General features: G+C 41.1%; 1 protein-coding gene across 1 annotated transcript; it reads right to left on the bottom strand.

The window, feature by feature from the left end:
* Nucleotides 1-218: 218 nt before the first annotated feature.
* On the bottom strand, nt 219-15,004 carry Polr1f (RNA polymerase I subunit F). Its single transcript, XM_028878457.2, has 4 exons — nt 14,725-15,004; nt 11,270-11,411; nt 3,854-4,062; nt 219-3,309 (listed from the first exon to the last, which is right to left on the bottom strand). The coding sequence occupies exons 1-4, from the start codon at nt 14,967-14,969 to the stop codon at nt 2,922-2,924; spliced, it is 984 nt and encodes a 327-aa protein (XP_028734290.1). The 5' UTR covers nt 14,970-15,004; the 3' UTR covers nt 219-2,921.
* Between the last annotated feature and the right edge of the window lie 5,012 nt (nt 15,005-20,016).

Here is a 20,016-nt window from a genome sequence, read left to right as displayed (position 1 = left end):
GCTGGAAATTAAACATAGAGTATTTAACTTATGAAGCCCAGGGAAGATAAAGGGGAGAGGGGATCGTAAGATTTAGTAAAGAAGAATAAACAACAGAACAAAAACAAACTCATGGCAAATGAAGTCAACAGCACTTTGAGGCTAAGGAATATACAGATGTTTTGGCACAGCTGGTCAGATGTGTTAATACAGGAAATCAGAAACAAGAACCAATTAGGACACTTTTAAAATATCATATTTAATGAGAGCAAAACATGAAACAAATTCCATAAAAGAAGACCTATGGATGGCTATAACAGACAAAAATGTAATGCCACTGCACAAAGCAAGTTAAAATGATTAGGAGAACCAATCATTTTATAGAACTGTATTATCAGTAGACTGACGACTCAATCTCTACGTAACTGCTATGCAACACAGGGACCTCAGCTTGATCCCCAGCACTCACAGAGAAAAAGGCTGGCAGCTGCACGTACCCACAACCCCAGCAACTGGGAATATAGGACAGGAAGATGCCTGGGGCTCACTGGCCAGCCTGCCTAGCTGATCTGTGAGCTCAAGATTCAGTGAGCTCATCTCAAACACTAAGCGGGAAAGAGACTGAGAAAGATACCCAATGTTAAGCCCTGGCTTCAGCATGCATCACATACAGGAACACACAAAGCACAAAGACATCTACAAGGTACAGGTAGGTTCGTTGCTCACATACATCAAGGTCTAGCTGAGTATTTAACTCTAGAACCTGGAATAAGGTGTTCTGCATTGCAAGTCATTCTTGCCCCTGCCAGAATTCAGTTCTTTGTGCATGTAGGACCATTTGCCTGCTGTCTGTTGGCTCTTAGCTCCTACCCTTGGGTTACAGGACCCCCTTCATCTACAGTCAGGGAGATTCTCTCATCAAGTTTTTATTATGCCTGTATTTCTCTCAATTCCTCTTTTGCCACTAGATGTGGAAAATTTGGATTTTTAAAGGGCTACTGTGATTAGGCTCTACCCACTTAGATCCCTGGTGTGATGTAACAATCACGCAGAGAAAACTCTTGACTCATGAGGACGAGGACAATAAGTCCTAGGAGTCACTTCTTCCACCAAGCAAATTCTTTTCAAACCCAAGAGCATCATTTGAGGCAAGACAAAAATGTGGGAATTCAGTTATTTTGCTAATCTGTAATGTACTTTTTTCATCAATAGCATAAACTTTGACATGTTTTCTTGGTATATATGAAGGCTTGAATTATGTGACTTAAAATTAGTTATCTGTATCAAACATAATTATAATTATATATACAGCCCCTAAAATATGAAGGAAACATTTACTGAACATTTTCTGGATATGTTACATCAAATCCGAACAGTAAAACTAATTTCAATGCCTTTTCAACTTACATATTCATCTAAATACCACTGTCCAAAGAAAGGTAATGTGAGCCTCATGTACAATTTTTATTTGGCTAAAATTAGTATTTTACTTAAATCACCATAGTAAAAATGTTAAGCAAAAAAGTACCAAAAAAATGTTAAAATTTCCCCAATATAAATACCAAGACATTTTATAATCTTTGTTTTTTTGTACTTCTTTAAAAATCTCCCGTTTTCTACTGATTGACAACCCGTGTCAATTTGGAAGTCACAGTTGAGAGAGAGACGGTTTGGACCTTCCCTCCAGTTATCTGGAATTACCCTCCTCTATCTGCACACTTCAGCTGCTGCCATTCCTTAGACTCTGTACCACACATTAAATCGAGAAACAGTTGGCAAAATTCACTCTTTATCAGACATTAATGCTCACACTGTGTCTGCTACTCAGTCAGGGACAACAGCAGTGACTGAAATGGAGAGTCAACCCTACCCGTGTATGTACAGATACTAAATAAAGAGTGGTCAACATTTTCTTCATGGTATTTACTACAATTACTAGCCTTTTAAAAGTTCCTTAATTATGCTGTATGCACACCAATGTTTCTTCCATGTTGCTTAATGGAGGAAGAATTACATCTCTTGATTGACTTTATATCCTTGTTCCTCAATAAAATACATTTAGACATTAAAGTCTGTAAATGCATGACTATGGATTGATTATGAGCCTCAATCAGCTTACCCTCTCATAACCATCTTCTGGTTAGTCGCAACATATTCCACACTTTTATCAATACAAGCAATAATGGTTGTCTCTTTCTCAAAGCAATTCTAGTAGCCTAACCCTAATCATTAAAAAGTTACTGAAAATTTTCAATTAGTAAGAACCACATTATCCTATCCTTCATCTTGCTTATGATCCATACATAACAAAATGAAGACTGTAGAGACATGAGGTAAAAGTTAACAGCCCTTCCCATTATAGTCTCAGGGTTAGAGAAAACACACACGCACGCACGCACGCACGCACGCACGCAAGCGCGCGCGCTCACGCACGCACACACGCACACTTCTAGGAGGAGAAAATGAGTTTCCCACCTACCATATATTCAACACTAACAGCCACAGGGTACATAAAAGTTCTAGATATTCTTTAGCTATACATATTCAATAAAAAAGAAATACTGTTTAAGGGAAATTTAAAATTGGTAAATGCATTGAGCTTTAAAAAAAATCATGTTCTGACTAAAGGCATATTTTTATTATCAGAAAAAAAACTGAAAGTATTATAAAGTTCTCTGGCAAATATTGAGAATGTAAAATTTTATACAGAGCGTTAACATCTGACACAGGAGTGAAAGCAGTTGTTAACATTTTATACTGTATATAATAAAACGATACTTAATGATCCTGGTTTATCTAAAATTTACAGTCACTTGTATGATTTCAGTATAAAATCCTCCATTTACTAATCCAGTGTCTGTGCACTTCCCACATCTCACATGTCCTGCCTTTCCCAACACCTGTCCATCGATAAGTAAGTATGCCAACAACAGAAAAGACCGTCACTGACTCTTCTTAGGTGACGCAACGTCAATGTCTTCAGCGTGTTTCCTTTTCTTTTTTTTCTTCTTATGGTCACTTTGGTAGCCACTGGAGTCACTGGCTTGGAAAACAGGGTCCTGATCCTCCTGGTCCCTTTTCTTCTTCTTTTTCTTCTTCTTAGGCTCTTCTTCACAGAGGTCATTCACAGCATCACCACATAGTAGGTCTGTTGCTTCCTCTGGAGTGACATCTGCACAATCTGATAGCTCCGTGACACCACCGACTGCTGCATATGCTTCTGCGTCTTTCTTCTTCTTCTTCTTTTTCTTCTTTGAAGTTTTTTCAGCAACCTCTTCAATTCCAACTTCTGCTACATCTTCAGAAACTACAGAGCTCTTAATTTGCAAACTGTAAACAAGCAGATTTTAAAAATATTCAGGAAAAATGAAGTCAAGACAATTTCAATAGACGATGTTTCTTGCACAACAAAGGTATATAAGGTGGTTAGCGTGGCTCTAATTCCACATGTTCTATCTTGTTATTACCCAGGCCAATGAAATATCTACAAGTTGTCAATGTCAAGCTCAACGGTAAAATTATCTAGCTAGTTTTTGATCTTTGTGTTTTCTCCTGATAGCAGGTTGGCCTCCAACTCAGGATTCTCCTGTCCAAGCCTTCAGAATGCTGGGAATTCTGGCACATGCTACTATACCTGGCCCAAATTTAACAACAACAACAAAAAACCACACATTTTTTTTTTCTTTTATTATACTTTTATAGAAGCTCAAAAACAGCTTCAAACTTTGGGGTTGGTTAAGAAAATCCTAGATATTGACATTAAATCCAGGCTAATTAACTAAACCAGGGACATCTGATGAAGAAAAAGTATTTACTTCTGGTATATACAAAAGCAATAGTCTCCTATTTACTATTCCAATCATCATACACTAACCTTGTGGCATTCAGTTTTCCTCGAATGCAGAATACTCCAGCAGAATCTGAATCTAAGCGGAATACATCAAATTCTAGTTCATCACCTACATTTATCTCCAAGGTCTGCCATTCCTCATACGACATCTGCTCAGGCTTAGGGATAGAAGCATTAAAACACCCATGTACTAAACAGCCAATATGACTAGAAGATACTTTATTAACTGTACCCTGTAAAGGAAAGAAAAGAAACACCATCAAGAAGAGTCAACTTTATAATCCTGAAACTCACCTTTAAAAGAGAAAGTATCAGATTAATGGCATGTTTTTATATCAAAAGTTTACAAAAAAAAATCTAACTTGTCATGTCATAGCAAAGCATAATTTTAGAAAACTTAGAAACTTTAAACTGTATTAAATAATTACATTGTCTACTATAAATGGATAAGCAACAACTAAGTCAGTTCTGCCTTAATATATGGCAGGGGGTGGGGGGTGGGGGGTGGAGGAACAGGACAAAGAAGCCTGAGTTCCCACTGCTGGGTCCCCAGGGAGTAGATAACTCTAACCACACTGAAATCAAGAGAAAATGCACTGTAATGTGCTACAACAAGAAGGCAGGAAGCATATGCAACTGGGTACAGATTAATATTTCTATAGACAGACTGAATTCCAAAGCTCACAATTACATATTCTACTAATTCAAATTAATATGATATAAACAGTTCTATTAGGAGATAGTTTATTCTTTATCAACCTGGAACACTGAGTCTTGGCTAAGTCAGAAAAACTTAAAAGTATGTGATTTTAAGACTTAAAAATGAAGCTTTCCATGAGATTTAGTTTTTACTCTAAATTCAGGAATCAACACACATAAAGTACAAGAATGAAAACCTTGCTGGGCAGTGATGGTGCTCGCCTTTAATCCCAGCACTTGGGAGGCCTCTGCAGGTGGATCTCTGTGAGTTCGAGGCCAGCCTGGGCTACAGAGTGAGTTCCAGGAGAGGCACAAGACTACACAGAGAAACCCTGTCTCGAAAAACAAAACAAAACAAAAAATTTCTAAAAGATGCATTTTCTGAAACACAGAACATAGAAATAACGTGGCCATGCATACAATACAAACTGTTACAGAATGTGACCAAATATGAAGCTTCCTTATCTGTCGTGACTAGGTGTCTTTTGGTCCCACCCTTAACTTCTGAATGAGGACGCCAATCTGTAAAGAATACTTGCTCATGGAGTAAATACCTGATATGGGCGGCTAAGACAGCTTAGTCAGGACAGGTACTTGCTCCCCAGCCTGACGACCTGAATTTGACCCCCAGGCCCCGGGTGGTCAAAGGAGCTAACTGACTCTGCATGTTGTACTGACTTCCGTGTGCACGCTATGGTACTTGCACACTGAAGAACATGCAATCACACACAACAAATGGGTGTAATTAATAAAGTATCTAGCATCTTAGAAAAGGCAAACCTGTAGACAGGAAAAAAAAGATCAATGGCTGTCAAGAACTGCTGGGAACAGTGAAAATTTGGAGGCATTGCACAGGGAAACTTCAGGGCAACCCACGTACTCTGCATAATGTTAAACAGATGGCACAGTATGTTTATGAAAACCTACAAGACCGAAACATTTCATTGTACAGGGAAGCTCCACAAGCAGGAAGATGAACAACCTAAAATAACTTCAGGAAGTCCCTGAAACTGATGAGATTCACTGGGTCCCTCCCTCCCAAGAGTAAACAATAAAGGTTGCTGAGAATCATTCCCAAACATGCTAAGCTGCAAAGACGACAGACAAGGCAAACTGCAATGAAGACTGAGATCTGGAAGAAGTAGAAAGCAGATGAGCTGCCGGGAGGACATTAAGACCAATTAAGTTGCTTGGAAAGGACACTCTCCAACTCTTGAGCTCCTTGCAGTCTATGCAGTGTGCTCCAGGCTCCCAGGTTGCAAGCTGTCATCTGTGCTGTGGTAGACTTTGGTGACACAGCTGAATGAGCCATTTCTGCTCCTGTAACTCCTCACCCATGTTCCTATAAGTAACCCCAATAATACTCATTGGTTCACCAAGTTGGACTTGAGTGATATCCATACTTTGGTCTATCATGGGCTTCCTATCTGGAGTGAGTAGACATGTGTGTTGCCATCTCCCTAAGAAAAGTCTTGTCATACAATAGCATGGACAAGACCTGCATAAGCCCAAGCTAGACAAAATCCCAGCTCAGAAGAGGGGTGATGGGCACAAGGTCCCACTCGAGCTAAGGAGATATTGGCATTTGGAGAGGGAAAGTCAGTTTTCTTTAACAGTGAAATACCTAGTATACCAACTACACTCAAAGGCAGGCCCCATGTCCAGGGGGTCAGCCAACACAAATTGAATTTAAAAAAAGAGAGAAACATGAAGTTGGGTAGGGGATATGAGGAGGAGCTGGGAGGAGTTAGGGGAGTGGAATGAATACAACACATTAGATTGTGAACATTCGCAAGGAAAGCTGTTTGGACCAAAGGGTATACCGCATGACACACAGCGCTCCCAGTGCTACTAGATGAATGAACAGGCAAAGACGGAGGAGCAAAGTGGGTTTCTTGTTTTTAGCTTTGTTGTTTTATTTTATTTGCTTGTTTGGTTGGTTTTGTTGTTGTTGGACTGTTTTAATTGAAACTGACATTATTTGTATTTTTTATTTTATTATTCTTTTTTCTTTTTAAAAATCTTTATCTTATTTTTATTATTTCTTTGTTAGTTTGTACTGTATTTATGGCCACATTATTTTATGTTCTGTGTTTCAGTAAAGAGGGGCTGGAGGGAGGGCTCAGTGGTTAAGAGCACTGGCTACTCTTTCAGGCACCTGAGTCTGATTGCCAGCACTCACACAGCAGCTGACAACCATCTGTAACTCCAGTCTCAGGGCATCTGAGGCCCTCTTCTGACCTCTGCAGACACTGCATGCACATGGTGCACAGACATACAAACAGACAAAACACTCAGATAAGTAAAAGGCAGTGTGTCAAAGAGCAACTGTCATTACCACATTAGACACAAAAGAGAAATAACAGGATCAAAAGGGACCAATGTAGTACTCTATCAATCTGTAGAGATAAATAAAAGAAGGAATCAACTAAGAGTATTTAAAACTGAATGTAGAAGCAAATAAAAAGAACCATATGGGAACCTATTGCTCTGTAAGCCAATTAAGTGTGTGCATATTCTTTTTCTTTGAGGAGTCTTAATAAAAGTACTCTGAATGGGGGCAAGCAGTGCTTCCCCCAGAAGATGAAAGGTTATTAAAGGAAAATCTCAGAGCCAGGTATGAGATGTTTCCCTATGAGTCAGTGGTCAGGGAGGACCCAGTGATACCCAAAACAACAGAGAACACTGCCACTGCTGTTGGCTGCCCACCAGAGCTAGATGGTAAGACCCTATCACTTAAGATGCAACAGACTTTGGTTACAGGACACAGAGAAATCAAACTGGAACTGATCTCAAAACTTCTTTGCTGGCTAGATTTCACGGTGCCAGAGCTGATGTGGGGAGCATCATCAATAGTCTTACCTGTTAGTGAACTCTGCATGCTACAATTCTGACCTACCAGGCAGATCCAATAGTGGCAAGAGTGCTATGGGAGTGACCACCTTTTATCTTCTAGAATTTGAGACCTGCTCCACAGGAGGGAATTAATGTCTGTCTGTGATGTAAACCTGGTCAAAAGCCTATGGCTTGGGAGGTCATAGGTCCTAGGGAGGAACTTGGATACTAATAATAGATCTCAGAATCTTAGAAAATAGAACAAATCAAAAGGAAAATGATGATAAAGACCAGAGTAGAACTGGTTCTTAGAAAAGGTAAACAAGATTGGTAAAACTGTAACTGGGAATGGGGCAGAGGCAAATAAAAGTGAAAAACAAAATTACATTCCAACTGTTACTACAGAAATGAAAAGACTATTATTAGAGATTATTTCTAGATAAACATTGTATGTTAACATATTAGAAAATCTAAAAGAAATGAACAAATTTCTGGACATGTATGACCTAGTCAAGTTGAACCAAAAGTCCCTTGGAATAGACCCATAATAATGACACTGAACTGGTAATAAAAACGTCCTCTATAAAGAAGTAAGAACTACCACCAGTGCTTCTCAAGCTTTGCTGTATAAATGAAGAGGTAGGTACTCATTCTGTGTATATTACCTTACTACCAAAACTTGAAAATGATACAAAATGAAATCTAGTAATTCAGTTTCCTGGTAAACACAGACTGAAAAATCCCTTAAAATAACTGTAATTGAAGGTAAGAGTGTTATCAAAAACTCATGTAACATGGTCAAGTTAACCAGTTTTATTACAGGGACTTATGAATTATATGATATACACAAACCAGTCAAATATAATTACACAAATAGAATGAAGGATTGAAATCATAGCATCATCTTAACAGATGAAGAAACAGCATTTGATAACTGTCAACATTCCTTCATGATAAAAAGCCCTTAAGAAGTTAGAAAGACACAATAAAGACCTATGCATGTCAACTCACAGCCAACAACACACTGGAAGGGAAACAGCACTTCCTATTAAACCTGAAATAATACAAGCTTATCCATTCTCACTGCCCTCCTTCAATACTGAAGCAGAAACTAGCCAGAGCAAGGAGGCGCTACAATGAAACAGAAGGCACACTGTAAACAGACATCGCCTGTCCCAACCGCCTGTTCCCAAATACCCGGCGGCTGCTTCCCAAATTACCACACAGAAGCTTATATTAATTATAAATGCTCACCCAATAGCTCAGGCTTATTACTAACCAGCTCTTACATTTTAAGTTAGCCCATATTCCTTATTTACGCTCTCCCACATGGAGGTACCTTTATTAGCATGGCACATTCATCTCCTGCTCCCTCTGCATCTAGCTGGTGACTCCTCTGACTCCATCCTTCTCCTTCCCATCATCCTTAGTTTGGTTGCTCTACCTATATTTCCTGCCTGGCTACTAGTCAATCAGTGCTTTATTAAACCAAATCAAGTGTCAAGTCTTTACAGTGTACAAGATAATTCCACAGCAGCACACCTATAGGAAAGTCTCAATTATCCCCATGTGTAGGCAAGGGATAATTCAATACATAGAAAAACCAAAGGCCTCCACAAAATTTTAGAACTGACAAGTAAATTCAGTTAAGAAGCACATATAAAAAGAAACACAAAGTCAGTAGCTATTCTATATAGTATAATAAATTTGCTGAAAAAAGTAAAATTAACCCTATTCACAATAGCCCCAGACAAAAATAAACTCCTCGGTGATAAACTTCACTGAGGAGATGTAAAGAAAACCTCACTGAAAGAAAGCAAAGACAACAACAGAAAGACCCCGGGCTCCCATCGGGAGACCCGGTTCCGTCACAATGACCGACCGCATTGCTAGAGGCAGTCTACAGCCTGATATCCCGATGACTAACTGTGTTCCGCACAGGACTAGAAAACAAAATCCTTAATTCATACAGACACACAACAGCTAAAGCAATCCTTAGAAAGGAGGAACAAAGGTGATAAAACAATATTCTAGTCACAGTTCAGTACACAAGAAACTATAGTATGATAGTGTCATGAAAATAGATGCACAGTCTGATGGAAAACAGAACCATAAAATAAACTCAGGCACTGCAGCCAGCTAGCTTTACCAAGGTGCCCAAAACAGCCTTTCCAAATGGTTCTGGCAAAACTGGATCAACAACTGCACAAAACACAACTCAACATGGGTGAAGAAAGACCTTAATGCCATACACAAAACTCTGACTTCCCAAGAAAACAGGAGAAATGTGTCGGACAGAAATAAAGACAGTGACTGTTCTGGACAGGACAACCAAGGCGCGCGCGCACACACACACAGAGCAAAAACACTTAAAATAACTGTAACTGAAGTGACTATATAAAACTACTTCTGCACAGCAAAGGAAACAGCCAGCAGTTAAAGAGACAGCATGCACGATAGGAGAAATGTCTGCCAGCTGTTCATGTGACAGAGTCAATATCCAGAATATAAAGAACAAAGAACTGAAAAGTAAGTCAATTAAAAATAGGCAAATGGTTGGTTAGCCACACCCAAAAGAAGCAGAGACAGCCAATTAACAGATGGGGGAAATGCTCGCAAGGGAAACACAAGTCACAATTTCAGTGAGATATCTGCAATAGCTGATCTTCCCTGTCAAAACTTGACAGGATTTAGAATTCACCTCGTAGACTGTGGGGCACTACTGGGTGTGTTTATGAGGCCGTTTCCAAAAAATATTAACAAAGCTACAAAAAACAGCCCTGGATAGGAGCAGACCCAGGGCCAGGGCCCAGGGAGAGTAAGAGGAGAAAAGCAGAAATCAAGTTAGGTTCTAGTACTCTTTTCTCTGTTTCTTGGCCCAGCAGGATGAAAACTTCTGTGCTCTGTGCCTTCTTGCCAAGTGAAGTAGGAGCCAAACAAAATCTTTCCTCCTCAAGCTGTTTCTGTCAAGTATTTTGTTATAACAAGAAAACGACTCAATACTCTACCTTCAACAGTGAGTAACAACAAAAATTACATGCTGGAAAGTGTGAGAGAAAAGAACTCATACAAACTCCTGGTGTGAATGTAAAAACAGACATGGGAAGCAGGATGTAAGTTTCTAAAAACAAAAGGTAGTGCTACCATATGATTGTAACAATCCAAGAGAAATAAAATCAACACAGAACAGAAATGCCTGTATATCCACGGTTTACATGGCACTACTCACAATAGCTAAGACACAGAATCAATCCACAAGTCTGTCAAGGATGAATGAGTAATTAGTTTGTGTACACAGCACAATACTGTGTAATACACATATCCATAGTGTTGGAGCCCACAGAGGTTTCCTGGGGAGATCTGAGCCTGCTTTACCCAGCAGGACTGCGTAAGAGGATGATTGGGCCATGGGCCAAGGTACCAAGTGTTCGGAAGGGTCTACACTTGGCTGTGCCTAGCAGGGGGAGGTCTTTTGCCCCTCCCTTTGGCACTGCTATAAAAAGCCCTTTTGAATAAAGTTCTGGGCTGTTGGATATTGATCCAGTTCCTCCTGAAGCTATCCTGTGTTTCTGTCTTTCTTCTTCTGGGCTAGGCTCATCATTCTATCTACAAGTTCCTTATTCCTCTCCTCGTAGGAGCTCTGGTGGAACTGGTCCCCACACCACAGAAGAAGTAGTCCTGCGATTTGCAGCAATGAAGACAGTGGAGTGCATCATGTTAAGAGAAATAAACCAGATATAAAAAGACAAGTACAGATTCTCTTCCATGTGGGAACTAAAATTCATTTTAAAAAGCAACCTGGAAGTAGAATAGTGATTACTAGGGAGTAGGAAAGATGATAGGTCAGGGTAGGGGCACATACAGAGAAAATTATATCAAGAAAGTAAGAAAAAATGATGTACATACCATTAACTTCTGCCCCGGTTCAGGGCAGAAAATAACAAAATCTGCTTCAATGTTAAGATGAATGTGTCCTTGATCATCATAAATATCTCCCAGTTCACCCACAACTCTGATGTTATCATATGCAATAGGGACACCTAAAAGGCTGTTTAAAACAAACAAAAAAAAGATATTGTTAATCCTTTTTAAACCTGTTTATAAATTGCTGGGGACAGAATTTACATTTAAAAATAAATATATCAACATACAAGCATCTGTCAACTTTGCATGCTCTTAACATACTAAAAAATTGCTGAGAATGGAGTAATACTTAAATCCAACAAGACCGTTTTGTGGGACGTTTCATCAAAGCACAGATAACTATAGATATAGCATGTTTATCTGAGCTCTAAATGCAAAATGCCTGGATCAGTGCTCATTTTGTGATTACGACACTTATCCAGCAATTCATATGTGTAAGTGCAGAAGCATCTAACTTCTCCAGTCTTCCCAGGCAGTTCCGCTTGATGTCGTGTATCGAAACAGTTTATGAGGCTGGGACACCATGTAAAAATTTTAATCATGTAGGTTGTGTTAATCTTTAAATTTCATTTCAGCATAGTGAACAATATTTTCATAACAGTAAAGAAAACATTACAAATTATTGCTTCTAAGGGGACGCTAAGTCCCACAGGGTTCAACAACACTAAAGATTGTTATGACCACTAGAAGGCTAAAAGAATTTGTGTAAACCCATAAAACCTTTGGGAACTACCTAGAATATCTTACCAAAAGTCATACATTTGAAGAAAGACACCCTAACACTATATATCCTTTTCTCTTTTCTCTTTATTAAAACAAAACAAAACAAAATCTTAAGTAGTTATCAGGTCCGCATGGCAATCTCACCTAGGACATGTGGGGACAACCAAATCATATTGAAGGGACATGTAGTTTGAGCATTTAAGACTTCTTTGGGACTACTATGACAGAATGCATTTGATGTCTTTAAATAACCCAAGGATGCCAAATGGAAAAGAACGGGCTTTGTTTTGTTTCATTTCCCCCACAAATGGCCTCTTACAGGTTCAACTTAGAAGTTATAATGTGATTTTAGAAAACCACTTACTTTCTCTAAGAGAATAGTCCAAAGTTGAAATGGGATACCTTTTTAGAAAAATCCTGCCACTGAGAAAGAAAGGTTAAGTCGTCAAACAGAAGATGCTGGTGAGATGACTTAAGCAAACATGGGAGCCTGGGTGTGTGTATGTATGTCTGTCTGTCTGTCTGTCTGTCTGTCTCTCTCTCTCTCTCTCTCTCTCTCTCTCTCTCTCTCTCTCTCTCTCTTAATTTAAAGGTCTGATACAGACCAACCGATGCTATGGGATTGCCCACAAGTCTGAAAACATTAACTATACATGATAAATGGCTAGTTAATATTATAATACAATTCTCAATTTTTCAATGTTTTGTCCCTTCCTTGCTTTATTAATACTTTTAACTAATACTCAAATAACACTGGAACCTGATCTGCACTGAAAAAAAAAATAGGTTTCTTTTAGCATACCTTGTTAGTAACAAGGAGGGGGGGTATCCAGATAAATTTAAGAGTATATTCTATTCTACATGGCTGCATTATCCAACTCTGTTACAGAAATTATCAGTTTCTCACCTGGAATAATAGCTTCCATTATACATTTCTAGATTAATTTTCCTCTAATGGGTAAAATGACGGGTTAGAATGCTATGTAACATAACTGCCTGTGTTTTCATATTTAATGATCACCTTGTATATTCTTAAGTCTTTCAAACCCTCTAATCGTTCTCCTTAGATATTACAAAAATTGCTAACTGATCTTTGTCTACTGCCTCATCCTATTTAAACTATCATCTAATTCGAAATTGTTTCTTAAATTACAGATCTGGCCATGTCTCAGGGACTCTCAAGGGAGTGCCAAGTCTCAGCTGGAGGCTAATAAGTGGATAAAGCAATAACTGTGTTTTAAGAATCAAAAACATGGGACTGGAGAGATGGTTCAATAGTTAAGAGCACTTGCTACTCCTGCAAAGGACCCAGGTTCCATTCCCAGCACCTATCCACAGTTTCAATTTCTGAAGATCTGATGCCTTCCTCTGAGGGCTCCAGACATGCACATGGTATATATATAAACATGTAGGCAAAACACTCATGCACACAAATAAATCGAATAGAAAAAAAAACGTAACAAAATAAAACAAGAATAAAAACAAACGAACAGATAAAGGCAGAGGGGGAGGAATATAACAGCCACCTTCTGAGTCACTTTACTTAGGAGTCCAACAGCACTCAATGCATCCCCCCAACAAAAGCTTCACCGCAGTTACATGTTTACGCCACTCACTGGCTGGAATGCTACCATCTAATTACCATCCTACTGTGTTGTCCTCAAGAGTTACAATATCTAATTTCACTTCTCTCTATATAACTTAATTTAGGTCTGTCAAATTTAACAGTTCTCTGGATTTGGCTTACATTCATATCCCCACAAGAGCTCAAAGCTCCTTGAAAGTAGGGTCCCACTTTTACTTGTCTTTCTATCCAACTCCCTAAGACATAACAGACATACAGGTATGAACTGCTGCTTAGAGGAAGCTGTATTATTCTAGGCAGCCTTGATAGTAATAGAAGTAATAACAGCTTTAGATAATTTGCCTAAGAACAGTCACCACGGAAATCCCTGCAACTCTGAAGTTTCACTGAATTACTGAAGGACAATGATGTCTCAGGAACCCATATTCCTCAGTCTTAGAGCTTCGCCTCCTTTTGCACCAAATTAGTTAGTTGCGCATCATCACAAGGGGCATTATCACTTCCCCTTGAAATTCTGAGATTTAATTCTGAGACTTTTTTCAAATTACTCTTGAGTATCTCAATATAAATATACTAGTTTACTTTGTTTATGTCTAGAGAACTGAATAAACTGTTCCTACAAACAAAACTAAGCAAAAGGTGATATCATCATGCATCCCCAATTGGACCCTAGAGAAGAAAACCTCGAGAAATTGTCCAAAGCACAACAAATCCGCCTATGCTTTGCAATGAAACGACTTAATGTTTATATGCTGTCTTCCCAGGTAGGAGAAAGAATCTAGTACTGACGGCAAAATTTCACTGTTAAGGAGAACACACCCGGAAGTGGCTAAATGAAACTTTTACAAAGCTCCGCCTATGGGGTCCCTAGACACCGGGCACTGCTGGTCTCCACCCTGGGACTGCTCTCGGCACGGCCGCCACGATCCGTCACGCTGGCTCAGTTTCATCCCCAGGAGCGGGGCCACCACACTGCGCCCCCCGCCGCCCCCCGGCGCGGCCCGCGACTGTGGACGCCCGGGGCGAAGGTCCCGAAGCCCGTGCGACCGCACTTGGGCGGCGCCGTGGGGTTTCGTGGCCAGGGCCCGGGCCCGAGCCGAGAAGGGCCGCCGGCTCGCCGAGACCGTACCTCTCCGAGTAGCGCAGGAGCTCGGCGTCCAGCTGCTCGCGGATGCCCGTGCGCTTCCTGCTCAGGTAGCGGGGCGACAGGGCGATGTGCCTGCGGTGCGGGGCGGCCACCAGGCAGGAGTAGCGGCTGCTCACCAGCGCACACGCCGCGGCGTAGCTCGGCAGCTCCAGGCAGGGCAGAGCCCCGGCCGGACCCGCCACGGAGGCCGCCTTGGGCCGCGGGGACTCCGCACAGCCGGCAGCCATGCGGCTCGTCCGGCGCTTCGCGGCGCGCACGGATGACGCCGCCTCCCTGCCCCGCCTCCGCCGCGCGGCTTACATCATCAACCAGCGACCGACCGGGCCGCGGATTTTTATGTCTAAGGCTGCGTTATGCAGGTGTGACCAGCAGAGGGCAGCCGCTCTTCCCCACTGAGCATGGAAATCCAGGGGCAGATGCAGATCGTTCCTCGCTGAGAAGTATGCTGTTATGAGGAGAAGCTTGATTTTATTGATCTGGGCACTCAGACCTAAAAGGGCAGAGGCCCAATATAGCCTGATTTTTTTTCCAGCTCTTCGCTTGTTTTCAATGCTGGGCCAAGCTCTAGTAAATTAGTAATTTCTTTTTGTGTATTTTGGCTTTTTTGCTTTGAGACAGCGTCTCTCCGTGTAGCTTTAACTGGCTTGAAACTCACTGTGTTTAAAGCCTCTTGAAACTCACAAGCTGGTGTAGTTCTAACTCTTAGAGCTCTGCCAGCCTCTGCCTCAGGAGAGCTGGGATAAACCGCGTGTGCCACTTTGCCCGGTTAAGTATTTGCTTTATTGGATTTAGCATGACTATTTTAATAGGAGTGCCTGACAAATGTTTATAAACTGAAGCTGTTCAATAAGGAAACGGAAACATCAGTGGAGTGTATTTTCCGTGGTGAACCCAGTCCTACACAGCAGGCCAAGACTCTCAAAAGGCAACTGCACGGGACCGCCATCTCTCTCCAATCCGGCTTCCCTCTTCCTCTGCTGAATCACTGTGAAGGGTGTCATGCCATGCTTTTCACGTGGCTAAGCCCAGCTACTAGCCTTGGGCTTTTTGTTGTACAGCCAGACATCAATCAAATCGGCCCGAGAACTTGTAATGCTCAAAGAGGAAACAAAGCCTCACGGGGACAGGACTGTCCTAACGGCCCAAACTAAACTGTCCTCTGACTCTTACAACCCTCTCTTCAGCAATGACCCCTAAGCCTTGGGTGCAGAATTGTACTGTAAATGTATCAGTTTAGAGCAGAATCCACAACTCTATCTTTTGATTGATCGTTTCTGAAATGGTCTCTATCTGTTGCAAAGAGAAGTTTCCTTGATGAGGGGTGAGGACTACACTTATCTGTGTGTATAAAGACAAATATTTAGAATGTAGTTGGGGGTTTGGCTCTTGAGGGAAGTGGTAGTTGTAGATTCTCTTCCAAGATCCATGATATCACAAGCCATGAATAGTTGGTTAGGTTTCCATTACTAAGCATGACTTCCCTTCTGCTGACTGGGATCACCACCAACGTATGTGTGCCACTACTGGACCCTTTATTATTCCATTCTGGTTATTGTTGTGGTTCGTAGGCATCATAGCTGTGTAGGGCTTGCATGGTGACTTATGAACCATGCTTCTGGGTCAGTTCCATCCCAGGCCCTCTAGGCTTTGAGTCTGAAGTGCATGGTGTTTTCAGCAATGTAGACTTACGTCTAGGATACAACAAAGGATGGAAACAATACCTTCTAATGTTCTGTGAGTCTCTTAACTCAAAGACAGCTTTCATGGTGTTGGGCTTTTTATTAGATAGCAGACATGGTGCTGAAGAGTATCTGGGAGGTTCTGCAGCCAGATCACCAAACAGCAGAAAGAGAGAGCGTCATCTGGCTTGAGCTTCTGAAACCTCAAAGCCCATCCTCAGTGACACACTTCCTCCAATAGAGCCACACCTCCTAATAGTGTCAGGCCCTGGTGACCACACATTCAACTCTGTGAGCCTATGGTCCCCATTCTTATTCAAACTACCAGAGTGGCCTAAGAGGAAATAGTATCTAAACATGAACATTTATTTAGCATATGTCATACTAGCTTCACGCCAAGAGAAATGCACAGCAAAGAATGGCGTGAGTTTAGCCCTCTTCAAGACCTGAAAATCCTCTCTAAACCTTCTATACTAGTACCCTGCATATCTGCTTACCATCAAGAGATGATAAGTGGTTCAAAAACTTAAATAAGATAAATAGCATTTCTGAATTTCTAGAATTCCAAGGGCTGGTAGATTCTTCAATATATTGAGCATTTAGCTGGTCCTGTAGCAGCTGTTCTAAGGCCTGTAATTTTTCTGATGTCAAAGGCCATTGTTCTACCTAGACAGGTTTGTCAGTTAGCCATTTTAAAGGCAAGGCTGTTGGTACCTTTGAAAGATCAACAGCTGTTGTGCCCTGTTTCCGTACAGCCTGAATGGTTGGTGACTGTTCTGTATAATACCTCTTAACATTTTTCCAGAAAAAAATACATTGGTTTATGGTCTGTTCCTGAGATTGGAGGAATGTTAATCTGGGTAATCCACTGCTGTAACAAGTCACGACCCCATAAATTAATTGCTATATTAGCCACATGGTGACAGGGAATGACTGAACCAAGTTTGACATGGAAGCCTGCAGGAGCCGCCCCCCCCCACCCCACCCCACCCCACCCCACCCCCGCATCTCCTGGGGGTAAAGTGTTGCCTTGATTGTTCCTTACATTTGCATTCTTTGGTCCAATGTTAGACTTTGCTGCATCTTCTGCATAATTCACAAGGTTGGGGCCTTCAGTTCAGGTTATCTCTAGAAGAAACATTGTTTCTAGGAATGCCCTGCCTACAACTTCTCCTGAAATGACCTTGTTTACCACAATTAAAGCATTTGACATTTTGATTTTTTTCCTTAAGTTTTTGGAAATCACCTCTCCTACCCAAGCCTCATCATAGTTAAAAGACTCAATATTGACCATGTGTTGAATCCATTCTTCTATGGGTGCTGCTCTGATCATTACAGACCCGATTATCTCTTTGCATTGTAAATTAGCATTTTCAAAAGCCAAAGTTTTAATTAGTACTCATCTAACTTCTGGATCTGATATCATTCTATTTACAGCTGAAGTCAGTCTTTGTAAAAATTCAGTGAAAGGTTCTTTTGGGATTAGTATAACTAGTATATGATTCGGCTCTCTTTCCTGATTCTTGAATCTTGTCCCAAGCTTTTAACGCTGTTGTATGACATGGGGACAAGGTGTGCTCATCAAATGCAGCCTGAATATCCACATCAGCACAACGGCCCTCACCAAGGATTTGATGTTGGGAAATCTGAAAACGTCTAACCTTTCCTTGTTGTTCATTGGTCTTAACTTCTCTCAACCAGCTGCTCCATTCTAACTGAGGACCATATTCTAATACTGTTGTAACTAATTATTTCCAGTCCTTTGGAGTAATTTTGTTCTGAGAGGACCATATATTCAACATCTGCCTCATATATGCTGAATGCATATCAGAGGAAAGTATTGTTTCCTTAGTATTCTTTAAGTCTAACATTTGTTTAGCATCTCATTTATATTCTGTATATCCTTGGGGATACTTGTCATTTGGTGGCCTTTCATAAATGGTAACAGGATAAATCATGGTTGATGTTTTAACAACCTTAGGCTGCTCTTCTCTAATTCCATAAGGTAGTGGTGAGGTTGGTTCTCCTCTGGAGTCTTCTGTCTGTGTCTGAACACTCTTATTATCAGTTCTAATAATTTTTTCTAAGGCTTGGAATTTACCAGTAATTACCTTTTGTAAGACTTGTATCTCCTGAGTAGTAAGCTGTTCTGAAGTTTGCCTATTATCAGTCACTTTTTTGTTTTCATTTGTAAATACCTCTAGAGCTTTTATCTTATCAGCCAAAGCTATCTTATCCACTTTAGTGACTACTGTAATGCTCAAATAGAATATTATCTTCCAAGGCCTGTATCTTTACAGTCAACTTCTCATTACCATGTTCCAGGCCTGTATCTTTACAGTCAGTTTCTCATTACCATATTCCAAGGCCTGTATCTTTACAGTCAATTTCTCATTACCATATTCCAAGGCCTGTGTCTTTACAGTCAATTTCTCATTACCATATTCCAAGGCCTGTATTTTTTCATCAATCTCTCATTTTTGGCACTGCTATTAAACCATTTTTTAAGGATAAGATATGAATTGTGAGACTAATAACAATTATGACCAAAATTGTGTTGATCCCAGTTAGGTTGCTTATCTCTTCAGTAAATTTTTCTAGTATCCCGTCCATAGTAGCAGTGAGCAGGGCCATAATTCCCTGCATTGTGATATTTGCAGCCATTGACCTGGAAAAGGTTTACAGATTGTCCTTTCCCTTTATTCTTTTACTTGTTTACTTATTTAGTTAGTTATCCATTTACTTATTTATTTGTAAGTTTACTTTTTTGTTTGTTTGTTTACCTTTTAAAAGTTGTCAGTTAAATTTCTGCAGGTCAGATCCTCGGTAATTGTTGCAGATGTAGTATTGATGTTTGACCAGCAGGTGGAGCAGGTGCCCCGACGGCTGGGTCTAGTGAAGGTGTTCGGTGGTGGTAACCCTGTTTTACCAGCAGGTGGAAGCAGGTGAGGTGCCAGCAGTTGTACCCACTGCACGAAATTGGTTTGAGAGAGTAGCTGTACGCCACAGTAGGTTCTACTCTAGCAGTTGCCTGCGCTGGAATTGGGAGGTTAACGGCACACAGCAAAAATGCGCTGGGCAGCGGGACCAGAACCTGCCCGGCGTCTGTGGACCTGTGCACACCAGGGTGCAACCAGGGCTCATAGAACCCCAGCTGATAGCGTGCTCTTCAGGGGGAGGAGGAGGAAGGCCTGAACACTCTCAGGCCATGTCCGGTATTTGGGCTCCTGGGGCTGACATGGGCTAGTTGTGGGGCCGGGTGGGCTCAGGCTGCCATTGGGTTGGGCACCAGGTAAAGAGGGGAGGAAGTGTGGGGTCAATTCGAAGTTTATTGACAGACAAAATTAGTACACTGCACTCACGATACAGAACAAAGTTGCAATGCTACCACTGATCCAGCTGCCGCTGCCTCTCATTCCAATGGGCGATAGGGAAGGTCCGGGGAAGGTCACCAAGCTGCTCATTCTGCATGGCCTCAGGAAGTCCCTCCACAGCCCAAGAAAGCGAGCCCCACCCCCCATGCATGGCTTCTTATCTGGTCACTTCTCTTCTGAGACAACCAACATCTATTAGGCCAAGCTGCTACTTACTATTG

This window comes from Peromyscus leucopus, chromosome 14, assembly GCF_004664715.2.
Source record: "Peromyscus leucopus breed LL Stock chromosome 14, UCI_PerLeu_2.1, whole genome shotgun sequence".
NCBI lineage: Eukaryota > Metazoa > Chordata > Mammalia > Rodentia > Cricetidae > Peromyscus > Peromyscus leucopus.
The sequence above is the reverse complement of the archived record's forward strand: the minus strand, read 5'-3'. Positions and strand labels throughout refer to the sequence as shown.

Coding starts and splice junctions, on each gene's coding strand:
- Polr1f (XM_028878457.2), bottom strand. CDS start 14,969: ATGGCTGCCGGCTGTGCGGAGTCCCCGCGGCCCAAGGCGGCCTCCGTG. Junction 11,412..14,724: donor CTCCTGCGCTACTCGGAGAG/GTACGGTCTCGG, acceptor TGTTTTAAACAG/CCTTTTAGGTGTCCCTATTG. Junction 3,310..3,853: donor GGAAAACTGAATGCCACAAG/GTTAGTGTATGA, acceptor GCTTGTTTACAG/TTTGCAAATTAAGAGCTCTG.